The 21,636-nt window shown below is 42.3% G+C and overlaps 1 protein-coding gene and 1 long non-coding RNA gene across 2 annotated transcripts in view; one reads left to right on the top strand and one right to left on the bottom strand.

Moving 5' to 3' along the window:
• LOC120221862 overlaps nucleotides 1-16,330 on the bottom strand; it is a 30,459-nt gene extending 14,129 nt beyond the window's left edge. The window contains exon 1 of the long non-coding RNA XR_005525914.1: nucleotides 15,856-16,330. This is a non-coding gene — a long non-coding RNA (uncharacterized LOC120221862). The remainder of the gene's footprint in view (nucleotides 1-15,855) is intronic.
• Nucleotides 16,331-16,361: 31 nt separating this feature from the next.
• RPLP1 (ribosomal protein lateral stalk subunit P1) lies at nucleotides 16,362-18,515 on the top strand. The gene is made up of 4 exons (XM_039219477.1): nucleotides 16,362-16,572; nucleotides 17,257-17,331; nucleotides 17,864-17,981; nucleotides 18,392-18,515. Exons 1-4 carry the CDS (start codon nucleotides 16,501-16,503, stop codon nucleotides 18,469-18,471), a joined length of 345 nt encoding a protein of 114 aa, XP_039075408.1. The 5' UTR covers nucleotides 16,362-16,500; the 3' UTR covers nucleotides 18,472-18,515.
• The last annotated feature ends 3,121 nt before the right edge of the window (nucleotides 18,516-21,636 follow it).

Genomic DNA, 21,636 nt, shown 5'->3' with positions numbered 1-21,636 from the left:
CACAAAATCAGCAGTCTGAAAAACACCTGGGGTTTACAAGAAGGAGATAAATTGACTAATTTTATTTATTTATTTTTTAATGTTTTATTTATTTCTAGGAGAGAGAGAGAGAGCGTGAGCAGGGGAGGGTCAGAGAGAGAGGGAGTCACAGACTCTGAAACAGGCTCCAGGCTCTGAGCTGGCAGTCAGCACAGAGCCCGACGCGGGGCTTGAACCCACGAACCGCGAGAACATGACCTAAGCGAAAGTCGGACGCTTAACCGACTAAGCCACCCAGGCGCCCGTAAATTGACTAATTTTAGAAGGTGTGTCAAAGAGGCGGGATCTTCAGGAAGGAGAGTTCTCCAGGAACAAAAGTGCGGGTGGGCACCTTTCCTCTTCTTCCCCAGCCTAGATAGCTGGATGGGTGCAGAAGCCGGCACTAAACTCCCCATCTACTTTGCCAGCATTGCGTGCCCCACCCTGGCGGTCTCCGGCAGACCTGCCCGATCCAACTGCCTGCCTCACAGGTGTCACTCCAAAGTGACTCCTGCCCTGAGACATGGTGGAAATCAGCCCACACGCCAACATGCCCGTAGTTCCTGCAGCTGAGCCTCTTAGCTGACTGCATGGAACAAGCCTCACAGCTGTGGCGGAGGCTGGGTACTGACAGCTGGACCGACTGCTGGCCCTGTCCACTAAGTGCTGCTGCGGAGGGCTCTCAGCAGGGGGAGTAAACTCCCAGGATGCCCGCCGCAGGCAAAGCAGGTTAAGTGCTACTAGCAGGGCTGAAGGCAATCACAGATTAGCCCCAACAAGAAGGCACCCACAGCCCATAAAGACGTATCTGTCCTCTTTGGTTCTGGTGACCAGGGGTGCCTGCACTACAGGGCAACATGGGACCCCTACTACACAAGGCCACTATTTTCAAACCAGGAGATACTGCTACCTAATACATAAAAACAAAGTTAGGCAAAATGAGGAGACAGAGGAATGTGTACCACACCAAAGAATAAGACAAAACCACAGAAAAAGAGCTAAATGAAACAATATGCTTTATTAAAAAAATCAAAATAATAGTCATAAAGATGTTCACTGGACCTGACCAAAGCCATCTGTGACATCATCAAGTGGAAAAGCCTTCTCATTACAGACATACCTTCAGGTGAGCAAGAAGATCCTTATAGGAAGAAGAAGCTTCAGGAGAAAAAAGAAGGAAATTTGCAAAACTTAAGTTGGAATAAAAATCGGACATGTAGAGAAAACAAGAAGAGAGGTACTGCTCAGGTCTTGAGGCCTTCTGAACAGAGTGAATTAAAACTTGTGTGCAATGCATTTGAAAGGCCTGAGGTGAGCAGTGACATCGACTAAGGAACTGGTGTGTACAGGAGAACCCGGGGAAAGTTGGTAAAACAGATGCCGGCATCGGAAGCAGCTCACCTGCTGCACGGGCAGAGGCAGAGGGTTACTACCAGAAGCCCGGGAAGAAGTGTGCGGAGAAGTCTTGCTCGGACTCCCGCTCGGACTGCGGCAGCTCCTCGGGTGGTGTTCGGGCCAGCTGGAGCAGCTGGGGCAGCTGGAGCAGCAGCAGCAGCAGCAGCAGCTGTGACGGGGACAAGAAGCCCGCGGGGGGCCCTCAGCACTTCCTGCCAGCCGGAGACGCTTCCCAAAATGACTTTCTTTCAGAAACTCCCATCTCCTTGAATCTTTCTCATAACATCTGCAATCCCGCAAACATGAATAATGTCCCACAGTACGCAGAGCCTCCCTGTCCCAGCTTCCTGCCGGGCCTGCGGGTGTCGAAGAAGATAAAGGTCTTTACCCACCTGGAGACCTGTGGCTGGCGCAACCCGTGTGTGTGATGAGCAGCTACAACTGCCCCGTGGACAGTAGCCTGGCTGGCGTGATGCAGGGCCCTGCCCCCGTTCATTGATTGGAACGCAACTTGTGAAGGCCAGTTCCCCAGTGTGTACTGTCCGTTGGAACTGAACGATTACAATGCCTTTCCGGAAGAAAACATGAATTACCCCAATGGCTTCCCTTGTCCTGCCGAAATTCAGACAGACATTATGGATCACAACTCTCAGTCTACCTGGAGTCCCCCGTCCAATCTGCCGACTGCCTGGGCACATGCTGGTCTCCTCAATTCTCCGCCCTACCTCACAAGCACCCGAAGCTAGTCTCCAATGTCTGGACTTTTTGGTTCCATCTGGGCCCCGCAGAGTGATGTATATGAAAGTTGCTGCCCCGTCAGCCCCACCACGGAACACTCGACTCACATGGAAAACCAGGCTGTCCTGTGTAAGGAGTACTACCCGGGCTTTAACCCGTTCCGTGCCTATACAAACCTGGACATATGGACTGCAGCGGCAGATGGGGCACAGGCTTCCCGTTGTCCAGAGACTCCAGCTACTGTGGGAATGTGTGGAAAGCGGCTGGTTTCTAAACAATGTGAATAAAGAGGCTTGTGTTTTAATTACTAGCGTAAACTGGTTGCTGAGATAGATTAGGACATTCGTGGATATTTTGGCACTTTTACATGAAAATAATTTTTTTTAATAAAAAAAAAAGAGAAGAGACAGAGCGAAGGCCAAAAACTCATTTGAAGAAACAACAGCTGAAAACCTTGCCACTCTGGGGAAGGAAACAAACATTTAGGTCTAGGAAACACAAAGAGTTGCTAACAAAGTGAACCCAAGGAGGTCCACACCAAAACCCTAACAATTAAAATGGCAAAAAGTAACGATAAAGACACAGTTTTAAAAGCAACAAGAGAAAACAAAACAAACAAAACCAGTTACAAGGGAAAAACCCATAAAGCTATCACCTGATTTTTCAGCAGAAACTCTGCAGGACAGTGGGGAGTGGCATGATATGTTTAAAGGGCTGAAAGGGAAAAAACCACAACCAAGAATACCTTACCCAGCAAGGTTACCACTAAGAAATAAAGGAGAAAGTTTCCCTGACAAATAAAAGTTAAAGGAGTTCATCACCACTAAACTGGCCCTATATGAAATGTTAAAGAGGATTCTTTTAAGTGCAAAGAAAAGGTCTTAACTAGAAGAAAATTCTGAAAGGAAAAAACTTCACAAATAAAAACAAACTTACAATAAAGGTAGTATATTAATCACTTATAAAGCCAGTATGGAAGTTAAAACATAAAAGTAGTGAAATGAATGGTATCTACAAAATTAGCCAAAGCATAGCAAAATAAAAGATGCAAAATATGAAATCATACACATAATATGGAATACACAAAATGTGGAAAGAGGAGTAAAAATTTAGCACTTTTAGAATCTGTTCACTTAAGCAACCATCAGCTTACTATGGACTGGCATAAACATGTTATGAATCCAACGGTAATCAAAATCAAAGGCCTATAACAGATACACAAAAAATAAAGAGAAATGAATACCAGCATAACACTAAACCAAACCATCAGACACAAGGGAAAAGAGGAAGAGAAGTAGAAAAATGGCGGTGGAGTGCTTTGGTGCCTCAGTTCGTTCATCATCTGATTTTTTATTTTGGCTCAAGTCATAATTTCAGGGTTGTGGGATTGAGCCCACACTGAGTGTGGAGCCGGCTTAGGATTCTCTCTTCCTCTTCCTTTGCCCCTCTTCTCTGCTAGCTTTCTAAAAATAAAATTAAAAAAAAAAAGCAGAGAACTACAGAACCATACAACAATGAACAAAATGGCAATAAATACAAAACTACCAACAGTTATTTTAAATGTAAATGGACTAAATGCTCCAATCAAAAAACATAAAGTGAACAAAAAAAAAAAAAAAAAAAAAAAAGACCCAATTATATATTGCTTACAAGGGGCTTACTTCAGACCAAAAGACATGTGCAGACTGAAAGTGAAGGGATGGGAAAACATATACCATGTAAATGAAAGCAGAACCAACCAAACAAACAAAAGCCAGCTTGGGAATACTTCTATCAGACAAAACAGACTTTGAAACAATGACTGAAAGAGTCATTGGATGGTGGAGGGGTAGGGTGACCCTGGGCTTGTCTTATCCCTTGAACACAGCTAGATCAACATCAAATCATTTTGAACACTAGGAAATTGGTCTGAGGATTAAGAGAACAATCTGTCTAACTTGAGGGAGAGAATACAGCAGTTTCTCTTAACAAGCAGACCAAAACATACCTAGGACCTAGCTTCCTTTATTTTTATTAGTTTAAAAAAATTTTTGTTCCCATTTTTCCTCTCCTCCAAAATGACAAGGCAGAAGAATTCACCCCAAAAGAAAGAACAGGAAGAAATGACAGCCAGGGATTTAATCAATACACATATAAATAAGATGTCTGAACTAGAGTTTAAAACAATTATAAGGATTCTAGTGGAGCTTGAAGAAAGCACAGAAGACACTAGAGAATCCTTTGCTGCAGAGATGCAGAGCTAAATTCTAGTCAGGCTGGAATTAAAAATGCTATAACTGAGATGCAAACCCAAATGTATGCTATGACAGTGAGGATGGACAAAACAGCAGTGAATTAGTGATAGAGAAGATAAAATTATAGAAAATAATAAAGCTGAAAAGAAGAGGGAAACAAAGGTAATGGATCACAAAGGTAGAATGAGAGAACTCAGCAACTTATTAAAAAAGAATAATATTCGAATCCTAGGAATCCCAGAAGATGAAAGGGAGAGAAAAAGGAACAGGTTTATTTGAGCAAATTAGAGCTGAAAACTTCCCCAATCTGGGGAAGGACAAAGACATCAAAATCCCACAAGCACAGAGAACTTCCATTAAATTCAACAAAAGCTGGCCATCGCCAAGACAAATCATAGTCAAATTCAAAAAACAGAGAGACAAGGAGAATCCTGAAAGCAGCGGGGGAAAAAAGTCCTTAGCCCACAAGGGAAGCTAGATCAGGTTCATAGTAGATCTGTCCACAGAAACTCAGCAAGCCAGAAGGGAGTGGGGTGATATATTCAACATGCTGAATGGAAAAATATGCAGCCAAGACTACTTTATCCAGCAAGGATGTCATTCAGAACGAGAGAGAAAGAGTTTCTAAAACAAAAACTAAAGGAGTTTATGACCACTTAAACCAGCTTTGCAAGAAATATTAAGGGGGACTCTTTAAGTGGGGGGGAAAAACCCCAAAATAACAAAGACTAGAAAGAGGGAACATCACCAGAAACACCAACTTTACAAGTAACACAATGGCACTAAAAGTTTATCTTTCAACATTCACCCTGAACATAAATGGACTAAATGCTCCAATTGAAAGACAAGACATAGGATATCAGAATAGATCACAAAAATAAATAAATAAATAAATAAATAAGACTCATCTACATGCTGCCTACAGGAGACACATTTTAGACCTAAAGACATTGGCAGATTGAAAGTGAAGTGATGGAGAAGCATCTATCATGTTACATCTATCATGTAAGTTGGAGCAACCATACTTACATTAGGCAAACTAGATTTTAAACCAAGGACTGTAACAAGAGATAAAGAAGAGCATTACATCATAATGAAGGAGTCTATCCATCAAGAAGGTCTAACAACTGTAAATATTTATGCCCCCAACTTGAAAGATCCCAAATATATAAGTCAATCACAAACAAAGAAATTCACTGACAACAGTATTAGTAGGGGACGTTAACAACCCACTCACAGAAGTCAACAGATCTTCTAAGCAGAAAATCAACAAGGAAACAAGGGCTTTGAATGACACACTGGACTAGATAGACTTAATAGATATACTCAGAACATTGCACCCTAAAGCATCAGAGCACACATTCTTTTTGAATGCGCATGGAACATTCTCTAGAGTAGATCACATACTGGGTCCCAAGTCAGTCCTCAACAAGTACAAAAAGACTGAGATCATGACATAATCGGATAAAGAGTATCCAACATCTATAAAGAATTTACCTAATTCAACACCCAAAAAATACATAATCCAGTGAAGAAATGGGCAGAAGACATGAATGGACACTTTTCCAAAGAAGACATCCAGATGGCAAACAGACACACGAAAAGATGCTCAACATCACTCATCATCAGGGAAATAGAAATCAAAGCCACACTGAGATACCACCTCACACTGGTCAGAGTGGCTAAAATGAACAAATCAGGAAACTACAGATGCTGGTGAGAATGTGGAGAAAAGGAAACTCTCTTGCACTGCTGGTGGGAATGCAAACTGGTGCAGGTGCTCAGGAAAACAGTGTGGAGGATCCTCAAAAAATTAAAAATAGAACTACCATATGACCCAGCAATAGCGCTGCTATGAATTTACCCAAGGGATACAGGAGTGCTGATGCACAGGGACACATGTACCCCAATGTTTATAGTAGCACTTTCAGCAATAGCCAAATTATGGCAAGAGCCAAATTATGGCAAGGGCCTAAATATCCATCAACTGATGAATGGATAAAGAAGATGTGGTTTATATATACAATGGAATACTATTTGGCAAGAAGAAAGAATGAAACCATGCCATTTGCAGTGGATGAAACTGGAAGATATTATGCTAGGTGAAATAAGTAAGTCAGAGGACAGATAACCATGTTTTCACTCATAAGTGGATCTTGAGAAACTTAACAGAAGACCATGGAGGAAGGGAAGGGGAAAAAATAGTTACAAAGAGGGAGGGAGGCAAACCACAAGAGACTCTTAAATACAGAGGAACAAACTGAGGGTGGGGGGGTAGAGGGGAAAATGAGTGATGGGCATTGAGAAGGGCACTTGATGGGATGAGAACTGGGTGTTGTATGTAAGCCAATGGGACAATAAATTACATTAAAAAAAAAACATTTAAAGTAATCCCCATTAAAATAACACTAGCATTTTTCACAGAGCTAGAACAATCCTAAATTTTGTATGGAAGCACAAAAGACTCCAAACAGCCAAAGCAATCCTGGAAAAGAAAAACAAACCTGGCGGCATTACGATTCCAGATTTCAAGCTCTTATAAAACTATACTCATAAGACAGCACAAAAACAGACAAGTAGATCAATGAAACACAACAGAAAACCCAGAAATGGACCCACAACTATATGGTCAACTAATCTTTGACAAAACAGGAAAGAATATCCAATGGGAAAAAAGTCTCTTCAACAAATGGTGTTGGGAAAACTGGACCACTTTCTTACACCATACACAATAAACAACTCAAAATGGATGAAAGACCTAAATGTGAAACAGAAAACCATCTCCTAGAGAATACAGGCAATAAGCTCTTTGACTCTGGCTATAACAACTTCTCACCAGACATGTCACCAGAGGCAAGGGAAACAAAAGCATAAATGAACTATGGGGACTTCATCCAGATAAAAAGCTTCTGCACAGAAAAGGAAACAATCAACAAAATTAAAAGGCAGCCTACAGAATGGGAGGAGATACTTGCAAGTGACATATGTGATAAAGGGTTAACATACAAAATCTATAAAGAATTTAATCAAATCTAACACCCAAAAAACAAATAATCCAGTGAAGAAGTGGGCAGAAGACATGAATAGACACTTTTCCAAAGAAGACATCCAGATGGCTAACAGACACACAAAAAGATGCTCAACATCACTCATCATCAGTGAAATACAAATCAAAACCACGATGAGATACCAACTCATACCTGTCAGAATGGCTAAAATTAACAGCACAAGGGGGCGCCTGGGTGGCTTAGTCGGTTGGGCGTCCGACTTTCACTTAGGTCATGATCTCACAGTTCGTGGGTTCGAGCCCCGCGTCGGGCTCTGTGCTGACTGCCAGCTCGGAGCCTGGAGCCTGTTTCAGTCTGTGACTCCCTCTCTCTGACCCTCCCCTGCTCACGCTCTCTCTCTGTAAAAAAAAAAAAAAAAAAAAAAAAAAAATTAAAATTAACAGCACAAGAAACAACAGGTGTTGGTGAGAATGCCAAGAATGGGAAATCGTTTTTGCACTGTTGGGAATGCAAACTGGTGCTGCCATTCTGGAAAACAGTATGGAGATTCCTCAAAAAGTTAAAATAGAACTACCCTATTATCCAACAATTACACTACTAGCTATTTACCCAAAGGATACAAAGATACAGATTTGAAGGGGTCCATGCGCCCCATGCTTACAGCAGCACTATCAACAATAGCCAAACTATAGACAGAGCCCAAATGTCCAGCAACCAATGACTGGATAAAGATGTAGCTTGAGCACACGTGCGTGCACACACACACACAACTGGAATATGACTCAGCCATCAAAAAGAATGAATTCTTGCCATTTGCAACAACCTAGATGGAGCTAGAGTGTATTATGGTAAGCAAAATAAGTCAGTCACTAAAAGAGAAATACCATATGATTCCACTCGTATGTAGAATTTAAGAAACAAAACAAATGAACGTATAGGAGGGGGAAAAAGAGAAGGAAACAAACCATGGGAAACTCTTAATGATAGAGAAAAAATTGAGGGTGGATAAGGGAAGTGGGTGGGGGCTGGATGAAATGGGTGATGGGTATTAAGGAGGGCACTTGTTATGAGCAGCACTGGGTGCTGTATGTAAGTAATGAATCACTGAATTTTACTCCTGAAACCAATACTGCACTGTATGTTAACTAACTAGAATTTAAATAAAAAATTTGAGGAAAAAAAATACTGGCGCCTGGGTGGCTCAGCTGGTTGAACACCCAACTCTTGATTTCAGCTCAGGTTGTGATCTCAGGGTTGTGGGATTGAGCCCCATGTTGGGCTCTATGCTGACCATGGAGCCTGCCTAATATTCTCTCTCTCCTCTCTCCTCTCTCTCTCTCTCCCCCCCCCCTTCCCCCACTCACACTCTAATAAAAATTTTTTTAATCTCAAATATTCACAGAAAATAGAAAAACAATGACTATAGCAAGGGATAAAGAACACTACATAAAAATAAAAGGATCAATCCTATGCACCCAACACAGGAATATCTAAATAAACAAAAGCAAATATTAATAGACACAAGGGGAGAAATTAACAGTAATACAATAATAATAGGGAACTTTAACACCCCACTTACATGAAATGGCTACATCAACCAGGCAGAAAATCAGTGAGGAAACAGTGGCTTTGAACAATAAATTATTAGGAATAAATTTTACCAAAGAGATGAAGAACTTGTCCTCTGAAACCTATAAAACACTGATGAAAGAAACTGAAGATGACACAAATGGGAAAGATATACCATGCTCATGGATCAGAAGAATGAATATTGTTAAAATGTCCATACTACCTAAAGCAATCTACAAATTCAATGCTATCCCTATCAAAATACCAAGAGCATTTTCCACAGAACTGAAACAAGTAATCCTAAAACTTGTATGAAATCACAAAAGACCTCAAACAGCTAAAGTGATCTGGAGAAAGAAGAAGAAAGCAGGAGGTATCACAATTCCAGATTTTAAGATATCTACAAAGCTGAAGTAATGAAAATAATATAGTACTGGCATAAACAGACATGTAGTTCAGCAGAACACGACAGAGAGCCCAGAAAAATCCCAGTTATACAGTAATTTTATCTATGACAAAAGAGGCAAGAATATAAAATGGGGAAAATACAGTTATTTCAAGAAATAGTATTGAGAAAACTGGACAGCTCTATGCAAAAGAATAAAACCAGACCACTTTCTTACATCATACAGAAAAATAAATTCAGAATGGATCGAAGACCTAAATGTGAGACCTGAAGCCGTAAAAATCTGAAAGACGACACAAGGTGTAATCTCATGGAATTGGCTTTAGCACCATATATACGGATCTGTCTCCTCAGGCAGAGGAAACAAAAGGAAAAATAAACTATTGGGCTACATCAAAATAAAAAGCTTTTGCACAGTAAAAGAAATCCATCAACAAAACAAGGTTTTCTCCCTAGTGAATGGGAGAAGATATCTGCAAATGATACATTCAATAAGGGGTTAATATGTAAAGAACTCATACAGCTCAGCACCAAAAAAATACAAATAATTCAATTTAAAAATGAGAACACCTGAGTAGGTACTTTTCCAAAGAAGACATACAGATCACCAACAGACACATGAAAAGATGCTCAACGTCACTAATCATCAGTGAGACGCAAATCAAAACCACAATGATACATCTCCTCACGCCTGTTAGAATGCCTAGTACCCAAAAGACAAGAAATAACAAGTGTTGATGAGGGTGTGGTGAAAACAGAACATTCTGCACTGTTGGTGAGAATATAAATTGGTGCAGTCACTGTGGAAAACAGTAGAGCGGTTCCTCAAAAAATTACAAACAGAAATACTATGTGATCCAGTAATTCCACTACTGGGTATTTCCCCCCCAAAATGAAAACACTAAATCAAAAGATATATGCCCTTCTATGTTTACTGCAGATGTACAACAGCCAAGATATGGAAGCAACCCAAGCGTCTGTTAGTGGATGAATGAAGAAGATGCACGTGCGCACAGACACACACACACACACTCACATACGTGTTACTTGGCCATATAAAAAAGAATGAGATCTTGCCATGCAAAAACCTGGATAGACCTAGATAGAGGGTATTACGCTAAGTGAAATAAGTCAGACAAAGACGAATACCATATGATTTCACTTATATGTGGAATCTAAAAAACAAAACAAACAGAGAACAAACGCCACTGCTAGAAGGGAGGCGAGCAGACGAATGGACAAAATAAAGGGACTGGAGTTACAAACTTCAAGTTGTAAGATAAATAAGCCACAGAAATGAAAAGTACAGCAAAGGGAATATCATCACTGATACTGTAATAATGTGTGGTTATTACACTTATCATGATGAGCAATGAGTAATGCACACAATTGTGGAATCAATATGTTGTACACTTGAAACTAATAAAACACTGTATGTTAATTATATGTCAACAAAATGATTAAGTCTTAAAAATATCTAAAAAGACACAAACAAATGGAAAGACAGCCTGTGTTCATGGATTGGAAGAATTAATATTGTTAAAACATCTATACAACTCAAACCAGTCTGCAGATTCCACAGAATCCCCATCAAATATGAACGGCATTCTTTGTAGAAAAAGAAAAAACAACCGTAACTTTTATACAGAACCACCAAAGACTCCAAATAACTAAAGAAAAAAAACCAGAGGTAGTGCACTTCCTGATAGCAAACTGCACTACCAAGCTACAGTATTAAAAACACATGGTACTGGAACAAAAACAGACACACTGACAAACTGGAGAGCCCCCAAATTAACCTCTGCTTATACATTTAACAACATACATTTAAACTAATATTTAACAAGGGGGGGCTAATAGCACCAAATGTGGAGGAGAAAAGTCTCTTCAACAAATGGTGTTGAGAAAAGTGGATAAACGGATGCAGAACAGTGAAACTGGACACCTATCTTACACACTCACAAAAATTCACGTGAAACAGTTTACAGACTTGACCGAAAGAACTGATACTATAAAACTCCTTGTAGGGAAGCAGCTCCTTGAGACTGGTCTTGGCAATGATTTTTAGATGTGACACCAAACAACAAAAGCAAACATCAACAGAAGGGATTACATCAAACTTAAAATGTTTGAACAACAGGGGTGCCTGGGTGGCAGAATCGGTTACGTGTCTAACTCTTGATATTGGCGCAGGTCATAATCTCATGGTTCACAAGTTCGAGCCCTGTATCAGGCTCTGTGCTGACAGTGTCAGGCCTGCTTGAGATTCTGTCTCTCTTTCTCTCTGCCCCTCCCTCGCTTGCTCTAGATCTTTCTCTAAAAGTAAAAATAAACTTAAGGAAAAAAAACCTTTTGAACAACAAAAGAAACAATGTAAAAGGCAACCCACAAAATAGGAGAAAATTTTTGCAAAACACACATCAGATAAAGGGTTAATATCCAAAATATATAAAGTATTCATACAACTCAGTAAGAGAAAAACAAACTGATTTCAAACTGGGAAGAATAATTAAATAAACATTTTTCCAAAGAAGACAAACAGATTGCCACCAGGTATACGAAAAGATGCTGAACATCACTAATCATCAGGGAGATGCAAAAGAAACCACAGTGGGCTACCCCCTCACAGCTGCTGGGACAGCCACGACCAAGAAGACAAGAGTAACAAGTGCCAACAAGGATGCGGAAAGAAGGGGACCCTTGGGTACCGCTGGTGGGAACGGACAGTGGTACAGGCACTACGGAAACAAATGGCGGTTCCTCAAAAAACTAAACTTAGAACTACCATATGATTCCAACTTTTGGGTACTTACCTGAAGACAATCAAAACACTAACTTGAAAAGATATCTGCACCCCTATGTTCACTGCAGCACTATTTTTTATCAGTAGAGAAGGTGTGACATTAATCCACATAAGTCACTTATTTGTCACTAACAGTAATGAGCAATGTCGTGGCTGTGTTTCTGGAATGCTCCAGAACACTAAAGTTTAATCCTATTCCAGTAGATGTTACTGGATTTAACCTTTCCATGTCTTAATAACTTTTTAATTGGCATACTGCTTAGTCCTTTTTTCTTTTAATGTTTATTTTCAGAGAGAGAGAGAGAAAGAGCGAGAGCGAGAGCGAGAGAGAGAGAGCACGCACCCACATGTAGGCAGGGGAGGGAGGGGGAGAGGGAGGGAGAGGGAGGGAGAGGGAGGGAGAGGGAGAGAGGGGGGAGGGGGAGAGAGAGAGAGAGAGAGAGAGAGAGAGAGAGAGAGAGAGAGAGAATCCCAAGCAGGCTCCATGCTGCCAAGCGCAGAGCCTGATGCAGGGCTCTAACTCATGAACCCTGCATTCATGACTGGAGCCGAAACTGAGTCAAATGCTTAACCAACTGAGTCACTCAGGTCCCCCCCACCCCGCCCTGCTTAGTCTTTTGAAAATACATCTTAACAGGACATTTGTACTATGATAGGGGACTGAGAAGTAGGAGAATTTGTTTAAAGTAAAAGCATGATGTTGAATCCACAAAGTCCGTGAACTACACACTATAATAAAGGGAAATGTATGTGCAACTGATATCTTGTTCTCCTTGTTCTCCTTAACTGTTATTCTTATAACTGGTTAACTGGGCGCTCAGTAGCTGACACCCTGTACAGGTGTTCTCTGTATTTTACAGGTGAAGACATAGACTGAGAGGATTAATGACTTGCTCAAGGACCCCAACATCATAAATGGCAGAGCCCATATTTAAACCCAAGTATGAGCCTGACATCAAAGCTTTTAACCACTTTGTTAATGGTGGTGTCCCATCTTTAAAGTTGAAATAAAAATTTCTGAGCCCTAGTAACTTTTAGTTGAAAATTTTGTTTTAAGTAAGTTCTATGCCCAGTGTGGAGCTCGAACTCGGGACCCCAAGATCAAGAGTCGCGTGCTCTAAAGCCAGCCAGGCCCCCCCACCTTGGTTGATAATTTTTGATGTTTTGCAAAACAGGACAGTTGTGTCTTTTCTTGCTGGTTTGTAGGACTTTAAATATAGCCTATGGGGACTTTGGGCCTCTCATCTCCTCCCAATCTGACATTTTTTCCTTTTGGTTATGGTGCTTTTTATTTTTACTGAAATTCAAGTTAGTTACCATATAGTGTAGTATTGGTTTCAGGAACAGAATTTAGTGATTCATCACTAACCTACAACACCCAGTGCCCATCCCAAGTGCCTTCCTTAATGCCCATCATCCAGTTAGCCCATCCAGCCCCTCACATTGCCTCCAGCAATCCTCAGTTTTGTTCTCCATATTTAAGAGTCTGCTTGGGATTCTCTGTCTCTCTCTCTCTCTCTCAAAAGAAAATAGAAAAGATATTTTGTTCTCATGAATCAGAAGTGTTAAACTGTTAAATTCATATTATTAAAATGTGCATACTACTCAAAGCAATCGACAGATTCAGAGCAATCTCCACTGAAATTCCAATAGTATTTTTCATAGAAATAAGACATCCCAAAATTTACATGGAACCACAACAGATCCTGAACCACCAAAGCAATCTTGAGAAAGAATAAAGCTGGAGGCTTCATGCTCCCTGCTTTCAAACTATAAAGCTGTGGTAACCAAACAGACATTGACATTAAAACAGGCACACAGATCAATGGTACAGAAATAAAGCCATTCATATATGCTCAATTAATTTGTGACAAAAGAATCAAGAATATACACTCAGGAAAGGACAGCCTCCTCAAAAAACACTGGACAACCACACACAAAAGAATGAAAATGGACCACTATCTTATACTATACACAAAAGTTAATTCAAGATAGGTTAAAGACTTGAATGTAAGACCTGCAACAGAAAACTCCTAGAGGAAAACATAGGCGGTAATCATTACTTTTGGCAATGAATTTTTGGATCTGACTCCAAAAGCAAAGGCAACAAAAGCTGAAATAAACAAGTGGGACTACATCAAGCTAAACACTTCTGCACGGCAAAGGAAATCATCAACAAACTGAAAAGGCAACCTACTGAATAGGAGAAAATTTTACAGGGGCGCCTGAGTGGCTCAGTCGGTTAAGCATCCGACTTCAGCTCAGGTCATGATCTCGTGGTTTGTGAGTTCAAGCCTTATGGCAGGCTCTGTGCTGACAGCTCAAAGCCTGGAGCCTGCTTCAGATTCTGTCGTCTCCCACTCTCTCTCTGCCCCTCCCCCACTTATACTCTGGTTCTCTTTCTCAAAAATAAGTAAACATTAAAAAAAAATTTTTAAAGAAGAAAATTTTATCTAAAAAAGGATTCATATCCAAAATATATGAAGAACTCATACAACTCCATATCAAGAAATATCCCATGAAAAATGGGCAAAAGATCTGAACAGACATTTTTCAAAGGCGTGGCCAAAAAAATCACATGAAAAGATACTCAATAATACCAATCATCAGGGAAATGCAAATTAAAACCACAGAGAGCTATCGCCTCACACCTGTTAGAATGGCTATTCTCAAGAAGACAAGAATAGGTGCTGACGAGGATGACAAAGAAAAAGGAACACCTGTGCACTATTGGCGGGACTATAATTTGGCACAAGCACTATGGAAAACAGTATAGAGGCTCCCCTCCGCCAAATTAAAAGTATTACTACCATATGATCCAACAATTCCATTCCTGGGTACTTATCAAAAGATTGCAAAAACACTAATTCCAAAAGATATATTCATCCCCGTGTTCACAGCAGCATTATTTACAGTAGCCAAGACATGGAAACAACCAAAGTGTCTACCAATGGATGAATGGATAAAGAAAATGTCACACACACACACAGAGGAATATTACTCGCCCGTAATAAAGTATAACACCTTGCCATTTGAGACAAATGGATGGACCTTGACGGCATTACACGGAGTAAAATAAGTCAGAGAAAGAGGACTACTGTATGATCTCACTTATATGTGGGATCTCAACAACAACAACAAAACAAACCAAACTCCTCGATACAGAGAACAGACTGATGGTTGCCAAAGGGATGGAATGGGTGAAAGGCGTCAAGTTACAAACCTTCAGTTATAAGTCACTGGATGTAATGTACAACATGGGGACTCTAGTATTTCATACTTGCAAGTTGCTAAAAGAGTAGATCTTAAAAGTCCAAAATGTATGCTGATGGATGTTAACTAGACTTTTTATCATCTTGCAATATATACAAATATCAAATTATGTTCTACGCCTGAAATAAAAACGTGAGGTCAATTATATCTCAAAAAAAATTTAAAAAGCCCAACTCTCAGTATGGAACCCAACACCAATTTCATTAAGCTTCAAAAGATACAAAATAGCAATGCGGCACAGCAGGTGCATCAAGAGGTCCTGAACAACGTTAAGAGCAGTTTCAAGATACTTCCACCGTAACACAGGGTGCCTGAGTTACTTAAAAAAAAAAAAAAAAATTTTTTTTTTAAATAATAATTTAAGTGGAAAGTTCCCCTACCCTAACAGATACTTATAATAATAGTACTTACCTCTTAGGCTGCGTCCGGATTAAATGCATCCCTGTAGAGCGTGGCTCGGTTCCCGAGACATAGACGCTCAAAGGCTACGTCACAAGCTTCTCTTTTCCTCCTCTTACGTCACGTATTTTATCCGAGAAGCTGCGCTGAGCAAGCGAGTCCCTCAGGCTGAAATTTAGCTCCTGCGCTCCAAGTGGTCACGCCAGCTGGGGGAGGCTGCCGGCGCCATTAAGTGCCTAAATACTGTTACACGGGACACAGTACGTGTGGGTGACGTCCATTTACCTAGATAACTTTTTCCTAAAAATATTTTTACTGTTCACGAGCGCCGACTTTCAGCGGAACCGAGAGACTACGACACTCGCTGCGAGGTCCAACCAACTTCCCGAACTCGCTAAGCGACTCACGCTTTGTGCGCAGGCGCCTCCGCTGCCGTCGAAGGAGTTTCTCGCTCCGCCTCTTCCGCCGGGCGCGGGCGCCGATTGGTCCGCGTGACCAGTATAAGAGCCTGCGCGCAGGCGCGGCACCCCCTTTCCGCAGCTGCCGCTAAGGTGCTCGGTTCTTCCGAGGAAGCTAAGGCCGCGTTGGTGTGAGCTTCTCACTTCATCCGGCGACTAGCACCGCGGTCGGCAGCGCCCGGTCAGCACCCCCCGCACCATGGCCTCTGTTTCGGAGCTCGCCTGTATCTATTCGGCCCTCATCCTGCACGACGACGAGGTGACGGTCACGGTGAGTGCGGGCCCGGGCCGGCGGCGGGGTGGGCTTGCGGGCAGCCGTTTCTCTCTGCTTGCCAGGCGTCCCTGGCAAGCCCTTCCGGCCGGAGCCTCGGCCATCATTACCCCGGTGGCGGCGGGGCGGACGCTCGGTGGCGGGCGGGCCCCGCATGGCGGGCGGCCGGGGGATCTAGGCCACGTGCTGGCCCCTGAAGGACTGGATTTCACTTGGGCTGCGCGCTCTGGCTTCGGGAAGCTTTCTGTAGCGAAGCTTTCTCCGCCTGAGGACATCCTCACCCGCATCTAGGGCACTTTGTCCCTGTTCGGCGGGGTGGCCTTGAATTTCTTTGGTCCACTTAGACCTCGTGGGGCCAGCACGTAAACTTACTCCACCCCGTCGCCTGACTCGTAACTTAAAAATAGCAAGTCCGGACCTGGGAAGTGGCAGCGATGAGCGCGCCGCTTTGCCAGGTGCCAGGCACACGGGAGCAGGGTGCGTTTCTTTTGTTCGTGATCATCGTAGGAGTGTAAGAAATGGTGGATTTAAACAAGCATACGCGAAATACAGGTGGACTAATGAGAAGTGGTTGAACATGGGTGTTGTACGCACGTTTTGAGTGATTTACTCTCGATTACGGTATTTTGGAGACATTTATGAAAGCTACCCTTTCTGACGGATTGCTGGTTTACTTCTTTTTAGGAGGATAAGATTAATGCCCTCATTAAAGCAGCGGGTGTAAATGTTGAACCTTTCTGGCCGGGCTTGTTTGCAAAGGTAAGGTGATGGCAGCAAAGTGATATGGAGGAGCAGATTTGGGAAGAGAAACTGAGTATTAACTCAGGTATCCCTAGGACTCAAAAAATGCCATATTTCACTGGACCTTTTTAAAGTGATCACTTCATAGTTACAGTTTGAGAGTCTAATTAGTCTGTCTTGCCTTTTCCTTCTTGGTCCGCAATCTGGAAACCAGGACCAAAAAATACACGAGGTGTATAGAAATAAAGATGCATAGGAGTTAGATATCTTACCCTGCTACTTAAGTACAGCATTGCAATTTTAACATTCAAAGCATGAGTTTTTTTGTGAGTAATTTTTCATAGAGCTTCATAGTCCTAGCTAATGTAAGTCGTAGGGAGTCGCAGTGGCAGACAAAATGTCATTGGCAGACTCCTGCAAGGACAAGGAAGAGCAGTTTAGTGTTGGGAAGTGGCTGCTGGAAGTTCAAACGGGGACACTTTTTGTGGGGGTAAGTACTGTAACCAAAGGACAGCACTGAGTGGCACGTGTGTGTACGTGTGTGTTCCAGGCCCTGGCCAACGTCAACATTGGGAGCCTCATCTGCAATGTAGGAGCTGGTGGACCCGCCCCAGCAGCCGGTGCTGCACCAGCCGGAGGTCCTGCTCCGTCCACCACGGCTGCCCCAGGTAGAAAACTGGTTTGTTTTGGTATTGGAGAGAGGAGTATAGACATGAAGAGCTGTCTTGCCTAGAATACTTTTTTTTTTTAATGTTTATTTTTGAGAGACAGAACATGAGTGGGGAAGGGGTGGGGCGGGGGAGACACAGAATCTGAAGCAGCCTCCCGACACGGGGCTTGAACTCATAAACCACAAATTGTGACCTGAGCCAAAGTCAAAAGTTCGACTGAGCCACCCAGGTGTCCCTGTAATACTTCTCAATTTGCTAAGAGTGGATGATGATTTCTTGAAATCCTAAAACCAGGGGAACAGTTGTTAGGAGGAGGTCTAGGTTATTTTTGGCCATGTAACCTGAAGGGCCTGGGGCTCTTGGGAGTTTAAAATATTGAGGTGTGTGATTGTGTGTTTGTTTTTTAGCTGAGGAGAAGAAAGTGGAAGCAAAGAAAGAAGAATCCGAGGAGTCTGATGATGATATGGGCTTTGGTCTATTTGACTAAATCTCTTATGTAACCTGTTAAATAAAAGGCTGAACTCTTTGTTACCGTTGGTTTTGCCAGTTGTTTAGGGCTGTGCTTTGTCAGGCTGATCAGCCTTCTGGTAGGACACCAGCAAGATGCCCCTGCTGGCATCTTGTGCCCAGAAGGCATCTGCTGTTGTATCACTGAGAACCGTGTGGGGAGGTGGGAGGAGGAGGGATCAGAGCAGATGCCTTGTTGGGGTCACATGTTCATGATTACAGGGTTTGTCCCCTTGATGGGAAGAAGAGTCCCTGGTGGTGGTGTAATCAAGACCTTGAAAATCCCAAATAGAATCCTGGTTGCAAACACTCCTGTGCTGAGCCAGAATGCTGTTGAAGCCTTGGGTTTGGTTCAGCAGTACTGAAGGAGTGGGAACAATTCAGGTGTGAGTCCCCATTCACTGGCTTAAACCAGAATTCAAACCAGTGTTTGATTAACAAAGTAGGTTTTGTTAATCAAAAAACAAAACAGGGTAGCTGAGCACTGTGGTGGAGACTGGTTCACTTGAAAATGCCAGGGGACCCTAAGACTGAGATTTACAAAACCTGATTATTTTGCCTTCAGAGCACCTATTAGGTGCCAGCCACATGGAACATCTTGCCCTTTTTCTGTCTCCATTTAATACCCAATGAGATCAGGAGTTGATGAGAAGTGCAACTTAAATCCCAACTGTCCTCACTCCAGTGTACGAGACCATTTGTGTAAGTTTTAGAACCCCTTGGGTAAAGAGCTAGTGTACGTTGTTAAGATCCCACCATATAACCCAGCAGTTCACCACTTCTAGGTATTACCCAAGAGAAGGGCATCAAGATCCATCTAAGGGAGTGTTCAAAGCAGTACTTTAAAAGAGCAGTACTCAAAAGGTCCAGCTAGAAAATAAATGATGCTAAATTGCCAGCTTTGATGAAGAGCTATGGTGGTCAGTTTAGGACCGGCAGTAAAGATGGGCAATGAGCAGTAGCACAAAGATGTCATTCAAGTTTTTAGTTTTCATGCATTAGAAATGAATCCTTTGGACCAGTGAGGACTTGGTCATAAAATAGAAATGACCATGGGGCTCCTGCTAGCTCAGCCAAAGCATGCCACTCTTGTTTTGGGGGTCATGAGTTCAAACTCCACCTTGGACCTATAGCTCAAATGAAAATTGGTCTACACCCCCACTAGGTTCCTACTTTTCCTTCATAGCCTCGTCTGTCAGCTAAAGCCCAATGCTGCCACGCTGATCTCAGGCACGGTCCTGTCCTGCACAACAGTCCCAAGGGAAGACCCCATGTCACGGATGGGTAAGTGGAAGTTTAGAGGTTAATAGGTGAAGACTAGTAAATGGGTGGAAGGATTCAAACCTGGCCCTGACTGCAAAGCCTACTCTGCATCTCTCCCCGTGCTGTGGCTCCTTTCTCCCCTCCTGCGTCAGTTTCCTCCTCGGTAACGTTAGCGTCTACTTCACTGGGTTCTGCAGAGTCCTGAGAGAACAGGAATTCCTTGCATTCGGTGAGCACTCAAGTGTCAGGAGGGAATACTGACACTTAATGTAGCCAAGGAAATATTTTCAATGGATTGAAGAGAGCACCTACGAAGAAGATAAAGGAAAACAGCATCTAGAACAGCTGAAAAGTGGTAAATCGGGATATTTTTTATAAATACCAATTTCAGTTATCCAAACAGTACATGTTCACTATGGTAAGACTCAAGTGTTTTTTGAGAGAGAAAGAATCCCAAGCAGTCTCCACACTCTGCGCAGAGCTCAACTCGGGGCTCAGTACTATGACTTGAGCTGAAATCAAGAGTTGGATGCCTAACCTGACTGAGCCACCCAGGCACACCGACTCAAGTGTTAACATGACCTCATGGGTGGGCCCAGTTTTTGAAAAATCTTTTTAATGTAGTAAAAATCTAAATAGAGCTAAAAACCTTTCCCAGAGATAATCTGATAAAAAAAACTAGGAGACTCACATACACATGTAGAAAATGCTATATTTTTATTCACTGGATACTGAATTAAAAAGTCTGCCCCCCCCCTTGTTCTCCTGACCTGTAATTTCTTCTTTGCAAAATGAAAATAATATCTAGTTTATACTGGGGAATGAACAGAGTAAGGGAACAAGCCCATCAATGCTCCAAGGTACGCAGACACTATTTCCCTTCTGCATAAGGTACAAAGAACACAGCTGACCTCGTTCTCAGAATCCCCAGCTCAGTGAGCCTAAACCTTGCACTCTCCAAACTCCCTCCAGCCTGTCCTTTGCAATCAGGCAGCAGCTTTGGCTTCCGGGTAATTGATTTCCCACTTCTGATTGTTCACTGCTACTTTGTTTAAAAAGTTCCATTGTTTCTGGGGCGCCTGGGTGGCTTAGTCGGTTAAGCGTCCGACTTCCGCTTAGGTCATGATCTCGTGGTTCGTGGGTTCGAGCCCCGCGTCGGGCTCTGTGCTGACTGCCAGCTCAGAGCCTGGAGCCTGTTTCAGTCTGTGACTCCTTCTCTCTCTGACCCTCCCCTGCTCGCGCTGTCTCTCTCTCTCCTAGAAATAAATAAATAAAAAAAAAGTTCCATTGTTTCTAAGATTCTGTTCACATCTCTCCTGTGGCCATTGAAAGAACACCCTCAGGTCCATGGCTGGCTCACTCACCCCTTTTATAATCTTGCATTAGCAAGGGACCAGGAGTAGGTGTAAGAAAATTTTAGGAACCGACTTGCTTCCTGACAAACCATCTAAGTTGTTTTTTTTTAAATCCATATTGCCACGGAATGTGTTACACAATGGGATAAAAAAAATCCAAAACTCCTGTTAGCTGTTTTACCCTGTTTTCTTTTTTTCTAAAAATGAGAGAACCACGCATGAAATTCTAAAACCACCTTTTGGAAAAGAGAAACACTCTAATTAAAATGAAAGAATTCACAATATTTATGCAACAAAACAACTTGGTATATTGCTACAAATTCAAATAAAAGATGTCAAATCCTTTCTCCCCATAATTTGAAGCAGCATCTACAGCAAAATTCAGATGAAACAACATGAGCCAGGTGGTTACTGGTTTGGTTGGGTAGTGCTTTATAGTTTAGAAATCACGTTCATCTGCTTTTTCCCATCCTGAACTTGACCTTGTCCAGAGGACTTCATTTGCCCTGTTCATCTATCGGAGTGTT

Source organism: Hyaena hyaena, unplaced genomic scaffold (assembly GCF_003009895.1).
Source record: "Hyaena hyaena isolate Hyena2069 unplaced genomic scaffold, ASM300989v1 scaffold_15, whole genome shotgun sequence".
NCBI classification, from domain to species: Eukaryota; Metazoa; Chordata; class Mammalia; order Carnivora; family Hyaenidae; genus Hyaena; species Hyaena hyaena.
Note: the sequence above shows the minus strand (reverse complement) of the source record. Positions and strands in the feature narration are given on the sequence as shown.

Bases quoted from the DNA above. Each gene is read 5' to 3' on its own strand.
- RPLP1 (XM_039219477.1), top strand. From the start codon at position 16,501: ATGGCCTCTGTTTCGGAGCTCGCCTGTATCTATTCGGCCCTCATCCTG. The intron at 16,573-17,256 runs GTGAGTGCGGGC...ACTTCTTTTTAG, and splicing joins ACGACGAGGTGACGGTCACG to GAGGATAAGATTAATGCCCT. The intron at 17,982-18,391 runs GTAGAAAACTGG...TTTGTTTTTTAG, and splicing joins GTCCACCACGGCTGCCCCAG to CTGAGGAGAAGAAAGTGGAA.